This window comes from Schistocerca nitens, chromosome 1 (genome assembly GCF_023898315.1).
Source record: "Schistocerca nitens isolate TAMUIC-IGC-003100 chromosome 1, iqSchNite1.1, whole genome shotgun sequence".
Classification (NCBI taxonomy): Eukaryota; Metazoa; Arthropoda; class Insecta; order Orthoptera; family Acrididae; genus Schistocerca; species Schistocerca nitens.
Genome location: NC_064614.1, coordinates 496,144,035 through 496,161,527, shown reverse-complemented (window position 1 = coordinate 496,161,527; position 17,493 = coordinate 496,144,035). Strand labels below are relative to the sequence as shown.

Genomic DNA, 17,493 nt, shown 5'->3' with positions numbered 1-17,493 from the left:
GACGTTTGCAGCAGCATGGACTATCAGCTCGGAGACCATGGCTGCGGTTACCCTTGACGCTGCATCACAGACAGGAGCGCCTACGATGGCGTACTCAACGACGAACCTGGGTGCACGAATGGTAAAACGTCATTTTTTCGGATGAATCCAGGTTCTGTTTACAGCATCATGATGGTCAAATCCGTGTTTGGCGACATCGCGGTGAACGCACATTGGAAGCGTGTATTCGTCATCGCCATACTGGCGTATCACCGGGCGTGATGGTATGGGGTGCCATTGGTTACACGTCTCGGTCATCTCTTATTCGCATTTACGTCACTTTGAACAGTGGACGTTACATTTCAGATGTGTTACGACCCGTGGCTCTACCCTTCATTCGATCCCTGCGAAACCCTACATTTCAGCAGGATAATGCACGACCGCATGTTGCAGGTCCTGTACGGACCTTTCTGGATACAGAAAATGTTCGACTGCTGCCCTGTCCAGCACATTCTCCAGATCTCTCACCAATTGAAAACGTCTGGTAAATGGTGGCCGAGCAACTGGCTCGTCACAATACGCCAGTTACTAATCTTGATGAACTGCGGTATCGTGTTGAAGCTGCATGGGCAGCTGTACCCGTACACGCCATCCAAGCTCTGTTTGACTCAATGCCCAGGAGTATCAAGGCCGTTATTACGGCCAGAGGTGGTTGTTGTGGGTACTGTTTTCTCAGGATCTATGCACCCAAATTGCGTGTAAATGTAATCACATGTCAGTTATAGTATAATATATTTGTCTAATGAATACCCGTTTATCATCTGCATTTCTTCTTGGTGTAGCAATTTTAATGGCCAGTAGTGTAGGAAATCCACTAACATCAGAGACTGTGACAAAGGACGGATTTTTATGGCCCGGCACCTGGGAACGTGCATCTTGGAAACGGTGAAGCTGGTCGGCTGTTTGCGTGCTACTGCCGCGAGCATCTACGGAAAGTGGTCGAAGGACGGCGAAACCACGAGTAGGCGACAAGGTGTTGGGCGTCTACGCCTTGTCACAGAACGTGGAGGCTGGAGGCTCCCGCGCTCTGTAAAGCAGGATAGGCGACTCTCTGGTGGGAAATATGACGAGAGAGTACTGTGTGTGGGAGCACTCCGTTCAGCGGCCATTACTGAACCCGGGACACCGCCGCAGACGACCCATGCGTGTTTCCATTTTCAACCAACGACATCGTCTGTTATGATTGCAGTGGGCACAGGATCGTCAAAATGGACGGTGGATCTATGGAAATATGTCGCCTGGTCAGATGAACGACGTTTATTATTACACAACACTCAAGGTCGATGGTCGTGTCCGCATACGCCATCATGCAGGCGAGCCGCTACTCGAGACATGCATCGTGCCGTGGACGCAGGACGGTGGGGCAGTATTATGCCAGGCAGAATTTTACTGGGGAAAATTCCAAGGAAGTGCAATTCACGCACGAAACAGATCACTTGTTCGTTGCAAGAAGGCCATTCTGCATCACGGAGACTCTTACTCACAAAGTTCCAAGAGTTCAAGTTTCAAAACAAATCAGGGGACACTTCCCACGTCTTACATGTAGCGTAATGATCATGGTGCCACAGCTAGATATATCCCGGCATAAAAAGTCGGAAACCGACACTCTTTATTTTAAATGGTTCAAATGGCTCTAAGCACTATGGGACTTAACATCTGAGGTCATCAGTCCCATAGACTTAGAACTACTTAAAGCTAACTAACCTAAGGACACCACACATCCATCCCCGAGACAGGATTCTAACCTGCAACCATGGCAGCAGCGCGGTTCCGGACTGAAGACTCTTTAAATCCACGAACCGAGTAAGAAGGGGAAAAATGAAACTGGATCACTACGTATTCTCCAACACAGAGCATAAGGCGACTAGGAATTCAGGTGTAGATGTAGATCCTCAGACTGCCGTTACCTCTCTGCTGGTGTTCTATGGTTTGCAGGAGTCCCTCCTGTATACTTTCCGGTGTTGCTACCCCTGGGAGAAATCATTTAACTGCTGTACCATAGTCACAGACTAGTGTTTGGTTGAAGAACAAAAGTATTCCTTTAAGCGATGTAGGCCATGAAGGGAAATTTTGTAGTAGATAGTAATTGTGGACCTAGTCATATACAGGGTGGTCCACTGATAGTAACCGGGCCAAATATCTCACGAAATAAGCATCAAACGAAACGTGGTATCACGTAACATTCCGGCAGTGCGGACGGTATTTGCTTCGTGATACATTACCCGTGTTAAAATGGACCGTTTACCAACTGCGGTAAAGGCCGATATCGTGTTGATGTATGGCTGTTGCGATCAAAATGCCCAACGGACGTGTGCTATGTATGCTACTCGGTATCCTGAACGACTTCATCCAAGTGTCCGGACCGTTCGCCGGACAGTTACGTTATTTAAGGGAACAGGAAGTTTTCAGCCACATGTGAAACGTCAACCACGACCTGCAACGAATGATGATGCCCAAGTAGGTGTTTTAGCTGCTGCGGCGGCTAATCCGCACATCAGTAGCAGACAAATTGCGCCTCAAAAACGTCGGTGTTGAGAGTGCTACATCAACATCGATTGCACCCGTACCATATTTCTATGCACCAGGAATTGCATGGCGACGACTTTGAACGTCGTGTACAGTTCTGTCACTGGGCACAAGAGAAATTACGGGACGATGACAGATTTTTTGCACGCGTTCTATTTAGTGACGAAGCGTGATTCACCAACTGCGCTAACGTAAACCGGCGTAATATGCACTATTGGGCAACGGAAAATCCACAATGGCTGCGACAAGTGGAACATCAGCGACCTTGGCGTGTTAATGTACGGCGCGGCATTATGGGAGGAAGGATAAATGGCCACCATTTTATCGATGGCAATCTAAATGGTGCAATGTATGCTGATTTCCTACGTAATGTTCTACCGATGTTACTACAACATGTTTCACTGCATGACAGAATGGCGATGTACTTCCAACATGATGGATGTCCGGCACATCATGCGGCTGAAGCGGTAATGATAGCATATTTCATGACAGGTGGATTGGTCGTCGAAGCACCATACTATGGCCCGCACGTTCACCGGATCTGACGTCCCCTGATTTCTTTCTGTGTGGAAAGTTTAAGGATATTTGGTATCGTGATCCACCGACAACGCCTGACAACATACGTCAGCACATTGTCAATGCATGTGCGAACATTATGGACGGCGAACTACTCGCTGTTGAGAGGAATGTCGTTACACGTATTGCCAAATGCACTGAAGTTGACGGACATCATTTTGAGCATTTATTGCATTAATGTGGTATTTACAGGTAATCACGCTGTAACAGCATGCGTTCTCAGAAATGATAAATTCACAAAGCCTCGTGATGACTGGGTGTTGTGTGACGTCCTTAGGTTAGTTAGGCTTAAGTAGTTCTAAGTTCTAGAGGACTGATGACCATAGATGTTAAGTCCCATAGTGCCCAGAGCCATTTGAACCATTTGAAATTCACAAAGATACATGTATCACATTGGAACAACCGAAATAAAATGTTCAAACGTACCTACGTTTTGTATTTTAATTTAAAAAACCTACCTGTTACCAACTGTTGGTCTAAAATTGTGAGCCATATGTTTGTGACTATTACAGCGCCATCTATCACAAAGCGGTCCAACTAAACATTCAAATTTCTTTACGTACTACACGAATATGTAATAAAAATTGGGTGTTCCTATTTAAAGAAACGCAGTTGATATCCGTTTGACCCATGGCAGCGCCATCTAGCGGGCCAACCATAGTGCCATCTGGTTTCCCCCTTCAAGCTAGACAAGTTTCGTTCTTTGTAGTTTTTTCGTTTGTAGGTTATTTCGTGAGATATTTGGCCCGGTCAAGATCAGTGGACCACCCTGTATAGGCACTTGAACTTTTCCTTTGACAGGCGTACAAAATCCAGTTGAGCACTGTTCTGGATTATTGTTTAACCATGTCATATCTTAGGTATTGTGTCTTGAAGTGCAGAGAGCAACAATGAATACTGAATTCAAGTACTGCCAAGTTAACTACATTAGTGGCCACATCCACATACATGCTAGGGAGATAGTTGTGTCCTAGATTATGTCGATGGTGGACTGAAGTGATTGCGTGACCATGATTTGAGAACACAACAAAGAGGTTATCTGTACCCGTACTAAAATACATAGTTTGAGTCAAATGTCGTTAGATATTTCGAAAATTGCGTCCTGAGAAACTAAACCTTAAATTTAAATGAGATCCATTTGCCCCACTGCATCATATATTCATTCACAAATTCACATAGAAGCATACGATTCATAAGAATCTGTTGTTCAAAGGCATGAAGAATAATAGAGCAATAGGTAAAGTGAACTGTGGTTAACCGATCATTGAGGAAGAAGAGAAGTTGTCATTCGCTTCAAAGAGTACCTAACAATTTAGCTTATGGACTGACGCAACCTCCACTATTACAACTCGCACCACATTCAGCTGGGAACTGATTGCTAGCACCTTGTCACGATATAAAACATATTCATATGATGTTATTTTATCCGTGTTGGATCTTATAAACTCCGCGGCCTTTAATGATAGTTGGTGAATGACGCAACCAGCCACATATACTTTTTAAATGTTTTACTTTAGTGCCATAACCGGTTTCGGGCTACCACGCCAATCCTCAGACGGATAATATTTTTCGTTACACGTATGTTTTGGTCAACAATATGTCGCCTGCTCCACACTGTACAAGAATATTCGAGTATTTAGTGCTACTTGCCAGTTGTTTCACTAATAAAAATACGGTAAAGTGCTTGTATTTTTTATATATGATGCAAATAGTTGTAATCACTTACATAAGTTCCAGTAGATGACGATTTGTGTTGTTGTAGTACATTTGGTTTTCTAGTTCGATGTATGTAGCACATAGCACACATGTTGTAAATAAATTATTGTGGCACATTTCGTAATATTCTTAAAATGTGTATTGAGCATCACACATGTGCTGTGCACTTGGTATTTTTGTTTACAATGCAAAGGTTATCATCAAGCAAAGAAACACAGATATCGTTCATTAATTGTTAACCAAGGATGTAAACTGAGAAAAGATGATGTGTGGGGTGTGCAAAATGTAACACGTTAATAACAGAAAAATGTTTACATCTAATATAAACTTATTATTAAATGGTCATTTAGAATGTGTTGGGGTGAGCTAGCCAATAAATATTTTCTCAATAATTTTCTTGGGCTGTTCACGGATATCAAACACAAATTGCACCCCTAACAGTCACACCACTACAACTGAAAAAGGGTATCTTGAAGCTCATCAAGCACTCCAACTTTTTGAGGTTTTTCATTATGTTAGGTGCAACACAGGCCGTTTTTGTTGCTTAAAAACTTAGTTGTAACTTTATAGAATGACTGCCAAGCCTCACTCAGTTATTTTTGATTCAAAATAGGAATCGAACGTAACTTTTCGTGTATCAGGTCCAACAGACACAACTTATTACAATTTCGCTTCCGATGGATGAGGAAAAATCTGAAAGAGATATTCGAAACAGTGTCCATCTTTGGTTAAGGTGGTTAAGGCTTTCACAAACTGTTAACCTGGCCCAACTTAATAAGTGGAGGTAATGATAGAATTTGTTTCGGATTCAAGAGGTTACTGCGGAAGACGTGGTAGAGCCAAAGAGATTATCATAAAAGTTATGATATTTATCAACCAGTACAACCGTTGCACAGACATTACAACTTCATATTATTATTAAGTGAAATAATATATAAATAATGTGTCACTGAAATTTCTAAAAATGTTTTTTTTTAAGAAAATACCGATTCTAACTGTAATGACATGCCACATTAAGATTCAGCACACTAAAAAGAACATGAATAAGCCATTTGCATTACTAATGCCATTTTTCGGCGTTAGCCCCGTGTAATGCATCTAACAGATTGAGATAGGAGCTTATCTTTACATGATTTATGATGGATCGGTATGTAACGTATTAAGAAGGCAAAACTTGATAGCGTTGTCTTGTTGCGTGTAAAACGAACACTGTTATAGTAACGATCTACGTTTATAATGTTGTGCAGCTAGGAGATTTGTCAGTAGATGTCTGGATGACATCACACAAAAGCAATTCCAGTACTGAATCCTCGAACGAGTGTGATGAATGTTTTGTTACCCTGTACCGATTATGATCGCAAATAATATCGGTTCGTAAACAGCGAGATTATTAAACACTTTGCCGTTTCTCTGGGGACCTGTGTTCAATAATAATTAAATGAAATGCAAATTTGCTGAAATGTTATGTGAATCTGAAGGATATAACATTGCCGACTTTAACTTCAATTACAGATTCGTCTCATAGGACAACACATTTCTTGTGATCATTTATCGAATAATTGTGTTACTGATCAGTGTAGACGATATTTTTCTAAAGTCTGTCTCTATATCGCAAAGGAGGCGCCATTGTTCTTTTATTTTGGCGGCATTTTCACGTAGCCTAGAGTTGGGATGTAAAGGAGTTTACGGAGGTGAAAGGTTATTTGAATGCTCACATCAACTGTTTAACGGCTATTATGGTTTCAACTGACTCATCATTTCGAATAGCTCATAACCACTTCTTGAACGATGGCTATGTCAAACTGTTTATGGGTTACTGATACTGAAACTTTACCTGTGTACTGACTGAAACAAACTTTTTAGTTAAAAGTAATGCACTCCCTGGAGGTGTTCGCTACTAACAAATGAAAAAATCTAACAGAGACAGAAAGATGAAGTCGACGATCTGAATACCGCCAAAAGGCTTTGTTCGTTTCACGAGCAGCTGTTGTTTTCCTGTAAGACACCGCGGTTGTGGAAGGTCGCGTACGAAGAACTGTAAACCGGTCGGTGGGTCTGGCAGAGAAATTCGCACGACTGGAAGGACAAAATGTTACATAAGAGAAAGAGTCCATCTTGATGCCGTGTTTTTTGACTTGCAGAAGAGGTTTCATGGTGTTCCACACTGTCGTTTGGTGAACAAAATGCGAGCTTATCGAGTATCAGATCAGATTTGTGACCCCCGAGTACCACAAAGGTGTGTTGTAGTGCCATTGTCGTTAGCAAGATATAAAAATGATCTAGTGTAAAACGCCGAAATCTCTCCACGAGGTAGTTTGCAGATGATGCTGTCGTTTGCAGGACTGTGGTAACACTAGAGGACTTAGCCAAACGCAGGAAGACCTGTAGAGTATCGAAGATTGGTATCTGCACTGGCGGTTGAACATGTGCGGAACGAAATGGAACATACTGCACGTAAATAAGCGCAGAGATCGACTACTGCTCGATTATGCTATTGGTGAAAGGTAACAGTAAGCACCGTACAGTATTTATGGATAACAGTCCGGAGCGATCTAAATACAGGGTTTACCATGGGGAATGGTCAGTATTCAGGGGAACATGACAGAAATGATCATTCGAAGTAAAAGAGTCTAGTAAATATGTGCTCTACAGGGTGTCCCAGCTATCTTGTCCACCCAAAATATCTCTGGAACAATAACAGCTATTGGAAAACGACTTTCACCGGTATCAATGTAGGGCTGGGGCCCATGAATGTACATATTTGGAAACATTCTAAAACGAAAGCATATGTGTTTTTTAACACAAACTTATGTTTTTTTTAAATGGACGTCCTATATTTTTTCTTCAGCAATCAATAGCATGACAAAGCACATAAACAATGGCCCTGATTGCATCGCAATATTCCCATTACATCCCGAGATATTGAGACGCGAAGTTGATGCTTGAAACACCCGACATGCGCTGCTAGCGCACGTCCTGAGGCTCTGGCGTGAACCCCATGCTGCCCGTAATCGCGATGTGATTGACATGTGTAATCACACCTCCATACATATCAAGAGGTCCGAAACGAATAATACGGTCTGCTGCGATCAACTCTCATAAGCACATAATGGTTTCCCTCTTGCACGTTTTACGTATCTACGTACACAATATGAACCAGTACCGATCGGTGTACACCCGTCAGGTTGTCTTATTTATCCTGCGCACCCAAAATAAGGTTTATCTAATGCGTTATATGACCCATTGTGCCTGTCGCGCAGGGCCTGGCTCTACCTAGTCAAGTGTCCAACGTAGTTCCCACTACTGCCACAGTTTCCACTTCGCCTTGTTTATGACTTGCGACCCATGCAAACTCCTGTACTCCACCACCCTCCGAGCATCCCATTTGTTGTTGCTTTGGTGTGCAGTACACCGCTTGCCAGTGTAGTCGTGCATCCCAGTAATCTAGTGACGGCACGGAGGTAGTACACATTGTGAATAAACGTTGTGTTGTGGAGCTTATAGAACTTATACTGTACAGTATAATGTACATACATGAAGATATGGTAGAAATGCTGCTGATCTATGGAGAATGTACGTTGACGGGAAATACGTTATGAGATTGCTTGTTTGTTGATAGTACTGTTAGCGAACATTATGATTTTAAGTTAATATGTCTGTTTTCTACCCTACTGTTCATACCTGTACTGTACCCTGTTGTAGGTGGACGAAATGCTGTTCAGGCAGAACGACTGTACAGAAGACGATTCCCTGACAAGCCATCGCCTTCGCGCCGGATGTTTGGTCGTCTCAGATCTCGTCTACGTGAAACGGGAAGCTTAAATCCAAGACCTCGACATCGTCCTAGAACACGCACAGATGAACGTGCTGAAGTTGCTGTGCTCGCTACCATAGCTGTGAATCCTCAAATCAGCACACGTCAAATTGAACGTGAAGTTGGTGTGTCGAAATCAGGTGCACAGCGTAAACGTCATAAATTTCATCCTTACCATGTTCATTTACACCAGGATCTTCATGGAAATGACTTCCGCAATAGGGTATCATTTTGTCGGTGGGCTCAGCAAAAACTTCTGACTAATCCAAATTTTTTTGCAGATGTTCTCTTTACCGACGAGGCATCATTCTCCAACAAAGGAATTGTCAATATGAGGAATATGCATTATTGGTCCGCAGACAATCCAAAATGGCTCTGTCAGGTAGAGCATCAACGTCCGTGGAAAGTTAATGTTTGGTGTGGGGTTATTGGAGATACCATTATCGGACCTTTCTTTATAAATGGCATCCAAAATGGCAGGCAATACTCCAGATTTATACGACACAACCTTCCTGTTCTCTTGGACACCATACCTCTGAACCGGAGAATGGTCATGTGGTATCAGCATGACGGATGCCCTGCACATAACGCCTTACGAGCACGACGACTTCTGAACCGTAAGTTCCCTGGTAGGTGGACTGGACGAGGTGGCCCAGTTAGGTGGCCCGCCCGATCTCCGGACCTTACACCGCTGGATTATTTTCTTTGGGGAGCAGTGAAGGATGCTGTTTACCAACATGAACCAACAACACCAGAGGACATGAAGCAACGCATTATTGATGCTTGTACAGCTATCAAAGGGGAAACAGTAGCACGAAGTAGGGCATCCTTCACCCGCAGAGTGACCCTAAGTATGCAAGCCAATGGGCTTCACTTTGAGCATGAGATGTGAACGCTATGTGTATATGTAGTGCTGGTATCACAGTGGAAGTTTCTGCAAAGGGCCATTTTACCCAGTGATGTTAAGAAACATTTGTTTGCAACAATTTGTCATTTAACGCATTAGATAAACATAACATTGATAATTATGTGATAATAAAACTAATTGGTTAAACATGTTTACATTCATCTTCTGTGTCCTACCTGAACTTCCCAAATCAAAACATTTTTACCTAAACAACGGTAAAACTTTTAGTCCACTTGCTCGTTTCACTAAAACCATCAACATGAATTTTACTATTACGAGTGAATGATTAACTGTCACTTGCGCTAGATCTACAGTAAAGTAAAGTTCTAACGTTGAACGGCATTACCTTTTTAGTAACGGATTAACGATAAGCGAAGTTAACTTTGTGACTAACGTTGCGGTACACAGATATGTTACAGAACCGCATCACCCCTAGCCTATGGGATAAATACCTGCTGGAATGTACGACGTTAATGCAGGATGACAGCAGACCGTATTATTCGTTTCGGACCTCTTGGTAAGTATGGAAGTGTGATTACGCATGTCAATCACATCGCGATTACGGGCAGCATGGGGTTCACGCCTGAGCCTCAGGACGTGCGTCAACTTCGCGTCTTAATATCTCGGGATGTAATGGGAATATTGCGATGCAACCAACGCCATTGTGTAAGTGCTTTGTCATGCTATGGATTGCTGAAGAAAAAATATAGGATGTCCATTTAAAAAAAACATAAGTTTGTGTTAAAAAACACATATGCTTTCGTTTTAGAATGTTTCCAAATATGTACATTCATGGGCCCCAGCCCTACATTGATACCGGTGAAAGTCGTTTTCCAATAGCTGTTATTGTTCCAGAGATATTTTGGGTGGACAAGATAGCTGGGACACCCTGTATAATGCGTATCTTAAGAGCTAAGAGCTAAATCTTCGATACCGTGGAACAAATCTCTCCTAGTGCAAGCTCTTTGCTTTCCGTATTTTGAGAGGTAGTGGTATCGAGCAAAACAATAAGAAAAATGGCTAGTTAACATGAGCTCTGAGATACATACCTTAAGAGATATAATAAAAATTAAATGTGTGTGAAATCTTATGGGACTTAACTGCTAAGGTCATCAGTTCCTAAGCTTACACACTACTTAACCTAAATTATCCTAAGGACAAACACACACACCCACGCCCGAGGGAGGACTCGAACCTCCCCCGGGACCAGCCGCACAGTCCACGACTGCAGCGCCATAGACCGCTCGGCTAATACCGCGTGGCCCTTAAGAGATATGATCACTTCTTCACCTTCGATATTGTCAAATAAATCTCTCCTAGTGCAAGTTCTTTTGTTTCCCTGTGTTGAGACATGGTAGTATGGACGTAAACAAGAAAAAAATGTCTAGTGAACATGGGGTCTAAAATGCATATCAAAAATGAAGTAGTGCCCAAAGCTCTTAAGGTATACAATTTAGAACCCAGTTTTAGTAGACTTTTTTTCTTCGAATGATCATTCCTGCCTTAGCCATGAATATTAACGATTCCTCCAGAGACAACCTGTATAATGACCACACACCTCTAATTGTAGAACATATGATGCCGAGTTGGAATTCATTGGAACAACCTAAGGAAATGCAATTCAACCACGAAATAAATGGCTTACAAACAACGTGTTCGATGTATTCTTGAGTGTTATTTATTAGTCTGGAACCCTTACCAAGTAGGATTAACAGAAGAGAGATACGGAGAAAGACAGAAGATCCAACGACGATGGCAACTGTTCTCACGATATTGTTCAGTCGGCACGAGAGCATTACAGACATGCTCAACAAACTCCAGTCGCAGTTGCTGCAAGAGAAGAGTTGTGTATCACGCAGAGGGTCGCAGCTGAAGTTCTGACAGCGTACGTTCAAAGAAGAGTCGGACAATGTTTGCTACCTCCCACATGTGTTTCGCGAATTGACAACAACCAGAAAATCAGAAGTATTGCAGTTCGTACGGTAGTTTATAGACTGTCGTTCTTCCCATGCACCATTTGTGAATAGAACAGAGAATATGGGAAGTGATAGTGTTACCAGAATTAATATGCGTCGCACACTGTAAAGGTGGCTTGCGGAGCTGTAGATGTGTAGAGATAAGGCAAATCACCACAAAATGAATTCCAGAACGAACAAGCACACATGCTGAGAACGGCAGCGTAGAGTACTCACGAGATATACTTCTGGCGGAGCAGCAGCGCCTGGTCCCTGGTCAAGCTGTCGCCATCCGAACAGCCGCCGCTGCGCGCGTCCATCGCTCGCACTGCGTACTCGCGCCTCGCGCCCAGCTGCGCCAACAGCCGGCAGTCTACGATCGGCGTCGGCCGGCGGGTTCTACCTGGACCGCTGCCAGCTCTCCCAGCAGCCGCGGCTGTCTGCCCGCCTGCTAGGTGGCGCTGTCGCCACGTAGTTCGCCGCACGACCGTGCTGCGGCAGCACCGTGTAGTAGCTGTGTAGCTCCTGTCTCTAGTTCTCGTACTCAGTTTCACAACGCCACAGAAAGAGAACAACGGCACAGAATGACAACCGGAAAAGGGAAATGTATCTGACAGCAAGAAAGAGTAGTGACCCAGAAACTATAAAAACTACTGTGCTATATTAAGAAAAGATGTTAAAAAATCCAGATGTATGTGTATCATGTCTGAAATCAGCAACTCTGATAATAAAATTAAAACAATTTGGAATATTATTAAAAGAGAAACAGGTCAACCAAGAGCACAGGAAGACAGTTACCATCAAATTGAATGAAAACTTTACGAACAAAAAGTCAGAAGTTGAAAATATTTTTAATAATCATTTTCTAAATGTTGTGGATATAGTAGAATCCAGGTGTTCATTAGAAGATGCTAGGCTGTTAATGGAAGAGGCCATACCTATGCATAATTTGATAAAATTGAAATCTCACCCACTTCTCCCTCTGAAATTAGAAAAATAATAAACTTGCTTAAAAGCAAAAACTCACATCGAATTGATGGCATTTCCAGCAAAATACTAAAAGCTTGTTCTCAACAGATAAGTAAGATTCTCAGCCACCTGTGTAATAGCTCTCTGGAACAGGGCATTTTCCCTGATAGACTGAAATATGGTATTGTTATACCTTTGCATAAAAAAGGGGATGGAACTGATGTCAACGATTACCATCCAATCTCCCTTCTAACAGCTATATCCAAAAATTTTGAGAAAGTAATGTATTCAAGAGTAGCTTCACATATCTGCAAAAAATGAAGTACTAACAAAATGTCAGTTTGGTTTCCAGAAAGGTTTTTCAACAGAAAATGCCATATATGCTTTCACCATTCAAATTTTGAATGATGAATAACCGAACACCACACATTGGGATTTTTTGTGATCTCTCAAAGGCTTTTGATTGTGTAAATCATGAAATTCTGCTAGACAAGCTCAAGTATTGTGGCATGAGTTGGACAGTGCACAAATGGTTTAATTCGTACCTAACTGGAAGAGTGCAGAAAGTTGAAATAAGCAGTTCTCATAATATGCAAAGATCAGCACATTCCTCAAACTGGGGAACTATCAGGAATGGGGTTCCACAAGGGTCGGTCTTGGGTCCTTTGTTGTTCTTAATATATATTAATGACTTGCCATTGTATATTCATGAAGAGGCAAAGTTAGTTCTCTTTGCTGATGATACAAATATAGTAATCACACCTGACAAACAAGAATTAACTGATGAAATTGTCAATAATGTCTTTCAAAAAATTACTCAGTGGTTCGTTGTAAACGGACTCTCACTGAATTTTGATAAGACACAGTACATACAGTTCCGTACAGTAAATGGTATGACGCCATTAATAAATATAGACCTTAATCAGAAGCATATAGATAAGGTAGAATATTCAAAATTTTTAGGTGTGTCCATTGATGAGACATTAAATTGGAAGAAACACATTGATGATCTGCTGAAACGTTTAAGTTCAGCTACTTATGCAATAAGGGTCATTGCAAATTTTGGTGATAAACATCTTAGTAAATTAGCTTACTAGGCCTATTTTCACTCATTGCTTGCATATGGCATCATATTTTGGGGTAATTCATCACTGAGGAATAAAGTATTTATTGCACAAAAGCGTGTAATCAGAATAATAGCTGGTGTCCACCCAAGATCATCCTGCAACATTTATTTAAGGATCTAGGGATATTCACAGTAGCTTCTCAGTATATATACTCTCTTATGAAATTTGTTATTAACAACCAAACCCAATTCAAAAGTAATAGCAATGTGCATAGCTACAATACTAGGAGAAAGGAAGATCTTCACTATTCAAGATTAAATCTAACTTTGGCACAGAAAGGGGTGAATTATACTGCCACCAAAGTCTTTGGTCACTTACCAAATAGTATCAAAAGTCTGAAAGATAACCAACAAGTATTTAAGAAGAAATTAAAGGAATTTCTGATTGACAACTCCTTCTACTCCATAGAGGAATTTTTAGATATAAATTAAGAAAAAATAGAAAAAAAACCAAACAAAAAAATTATAAAAAAAATAAAAAAAACAAAATTAAAAAGTTGTTATATTAACTTAATTATGTTGTTAAATTAACTTAATTATGTCATGTATTGGAAAATTTGACTCGTTCCACATCATTACGAAATATCGTATTCATGACCCATGGAACTAGTATTAATCTAATCTAATCTAATCTATGAATATGGGGAAACGTCACGAAAAAAAAGAACACGCAGCACACAGCTGCTCCTTAGTTCACGTCTGAGATGCCCAACAGGACCGTATCCATGACTGATCGCGCACTGCTGGTAAACCTCTTTCAAGAAAGCAGTGACTATGAGCCCGTAATCCTGCAGAAGTTCCAGACAGAGTATGAAGAAAAGGAAAAGGGCACAGATCGTCCCAGTTTTCAAGAACAGACGTCGAACAGATGTGCAGAACTATAGACCTGTATCTCTAACGTCGATCAGTTGTAGAATTTTGGAACACGTCTTATGTTCGAGTATAATGACTTTTCTGGAGACTAGAAATCTACTCTGGAGGAACCAGCATGGGTTTCGAAAAAGACGATCGTGTGAAACCCAGCTCGCGCTATTCGTCCACAAGATTCAGAGGGCCATAGACAAGGGCTCCCAGGTAGATGCCGTGTTTCTTGATTTCCGAAAGGCGTTCGATACAGTCCCTCACAGTCGTTTAATGAACAAAGTAAGAGCATACGGACTATCAGACCAATTGTGTGATTGGATTGAAGAGTTCCTAGATAACAGAATGCAGCATGTCATTCTCAATGGAGAGAAGTCTTCCAAAGTAAGAGTGATTTCAGGTGTGCCGCGGGGGAGTGTCGTAGGACCGTTGCTATTCACAATATGTATGAATGACCTCGCGGATAACATCGGAAATTCACTGAGGCTTTTTGCGGATCATGATGTAATATATCGAGAGGTAGTAACAATGGAAAATTGTACTGAAATGCAGGAGGATCTGCAACGAATTGACAAATGGTGCAGGGAATGGCAACTGAATCTCAATGTAGACAAGTGTAATGTGCTGCGGACACATAGAAAGAAAGAGCCTTCATCATTTAGCTACAATATAGCAGGTCTGCAACCGGAAGAAGTTAATTTCGTAAATTATCTGGGAGTAGGCATTAGGAGTGATTTGAAATCGAATGACCATATAAAATTAATCGTCGATAAAGCAGATGCCAGACTGAGATTGATTCGAAGAATCATAAGGAAATGCAGTCCGAAATAAAGGAAGTAGGTTACAGTACACTTGTTCGCCCACTGCTTGAATACTGCTCACCGGTGTGGGATCCGTACCAGATAGGGCTGATAGAAGAGATAGAGAAGATCCAACAGAGAGCAGCGCGCTTCGTTACAGGATAATTTAATAATCGCGAAAGCGTTATGGAGATGATAGATAAACTCCAGTGGAAGACTCTGCAGGAGAGACACTCAGTAGCTCGGTACGAGCTTTTGTTGAAGTTTCGAGAACATACCTTCACCGAGGAGTCCAGCAGTATATTGCTCCCTCCTACGCATATCTCGCGAAGAGACCGCGAGGATAAAATCAGAGAGATTAGAGCCCACACAGAGGCATACCGACAATCTTTCTTTCCACGAACAATACGAGACTGGAATAGAAGGGAGAACCGATAGAGGTACTACTCAAAGTACCCTCCGCCACACACCGTCAGTTGGCTTGCGGAGTATGGGTGTAGATGTAGATGTAGAAAAGGCAATGGTCCAATGTCTGCTAAGGGTTTGGAGAAAGTAATTTCAAAATTCGAACACGCAGATTGTTTTGAAGTACAATGTGACAGAGGGAGGAAAGCAGTTGATCAGATTTTGTCGAAGATGTGGCCACAGCACTGCAGGAGGGGTCGAGCGGTGGTGTCCAAACATGCAGTGTGTGGGGAATTGCTCGAAAGTTGGACATGCCTGTGAGCACAGTGCCTAAAATCCTACGAAACATACGGAATTGCTATCCATACAAAATCACCCATGTTCAGGAGTTGCATCCTGATGACCTACCACTAAGACAAACGTTCGTTCTGGAATATCTTGCTGTCATGGAAGTGGCCAATGAATGGCCATGGAACATTCTGTGGACATACGAAGCCATCTCTAAGGCACATCAATACGCAGAATTGCATAATATAGCCAACGGAAAATCCGCACGCACATCAGCCGGTTCACTTCATTCTGCAAGAGTGGCTATATGGTGGGGCTTGACGGCATCATTCATTGTAGGGCGACATTTTTTCGAAGAGGTAAGTCCTGCGGGTCCTGTTACCTGCACCATCAATGGAAAACGCTATGAGAGTATTTTGCGCACTAATGTCATTCCAAACCTTCAACAGCGTGGATGTGTGGGTAGGGCCATTTTAATGCAAGACAGCGCTCCTACGCACATTTGCACAACCAGTGAAGTGTCTGCTGCAGAGAACTGGCCGTCCAGACCACTTGATTTAATCCCTGTGACTTCCGGCTGCGGGGTTATCTGAAAGATATTGTGTTCAGTGTTCCAACTACGAACGTAGCTGAACTGAAGTCACGCGTTGTGCAACTGAACGTGACCCTCGAGACACTCCACTCTGTTGTGGAACATACTGTTTCTCGATTCCGACTAATGACAGAAAACGATGGACTGCATACTGAACGTGCCTTGCGCCAGTCTCACCACAATTAGAAACTGACGTCATTTCGCTTTTTAAGCGCTTTTTGACCCCAGGAAAATTGAAAATCGATTTCACTGTTACTTTTTGTACGGTTTTTGGCTTGAGGACAATTCAAAAACGAGTTTTACCATCCGATGTGGTACGACCTTGCCGTGGTGGATGGGCTTACCTAAATGACAGTGTCACAACTGTTTCCTGTCGAATTTGAACAGTACAAGTCAAAGTATAGTCGTCGTATTGTAATTCAACTGTCGTTTGTAACCAACCCCATTTACGTTAAGATGCTTATAGTGGCATCTATTGGTAACTTTTTTTGTTTTATGTCGTTTTCCTATGCGTAAATAACACGCTGTTCAAATTTGACGTCATTATGTGAACAGTGTTCTCTTTCTACAGCGTTCTGAATCTCGAACTTGAACTACGGACATCCTGAGGTTTTTTATTTAATTTAGTTTTGTTATTTGAGTTTGGTTCATTGAATCATGCTGTCAACAATTTGGAACAAACATAAAAAGCTTTACACAGAGAAAACTCAATATTAAGTACTCATTTGACAGATGTGTACTGACACAAATTGTAAAATGATGCGAAAAAACCGGCCGCGGTTTGGCAGACGTGATTTATTCTTTTTTTTGCCTTTTAATTTGACCTCCGGAGAGAGGTCTCTATTTAGCGATCAAACATACATGGTTACAATGTCCACTGAATTATATGAAGAGAATAGATATTGACAGATGTAAGAGC

At 42.0% G+C, this 17,493-nt stretch overlaps 1 protein-coding gene across 1 annotated transcript in view; it reads right to left on the bottom strand.

The window, feature by feature from the left end:
- Positions 1-11,943, bottom strand: part of LOC126252714 (5-phosphohydroxy-L-lysine phospho-lyase-like) — a 334,596-nt gene extending 322,653 nt beyond the window's left edge. The window contains exon 1 of the mRNA XM_049953620.1: positions 11,771-11,943. Coding sequence (XP_049809577.1) covers positions 11,771-11,853 — 83 coding nt within the window. The 5' untranslated portion in view covers positions 11,854-11,943. The remainder of the gene's footprint in view (positions 1-11,770) is intronic.
- Between the last annotated feature and the right edge of the window lie 5,550 nt (positions 11,944-17,493).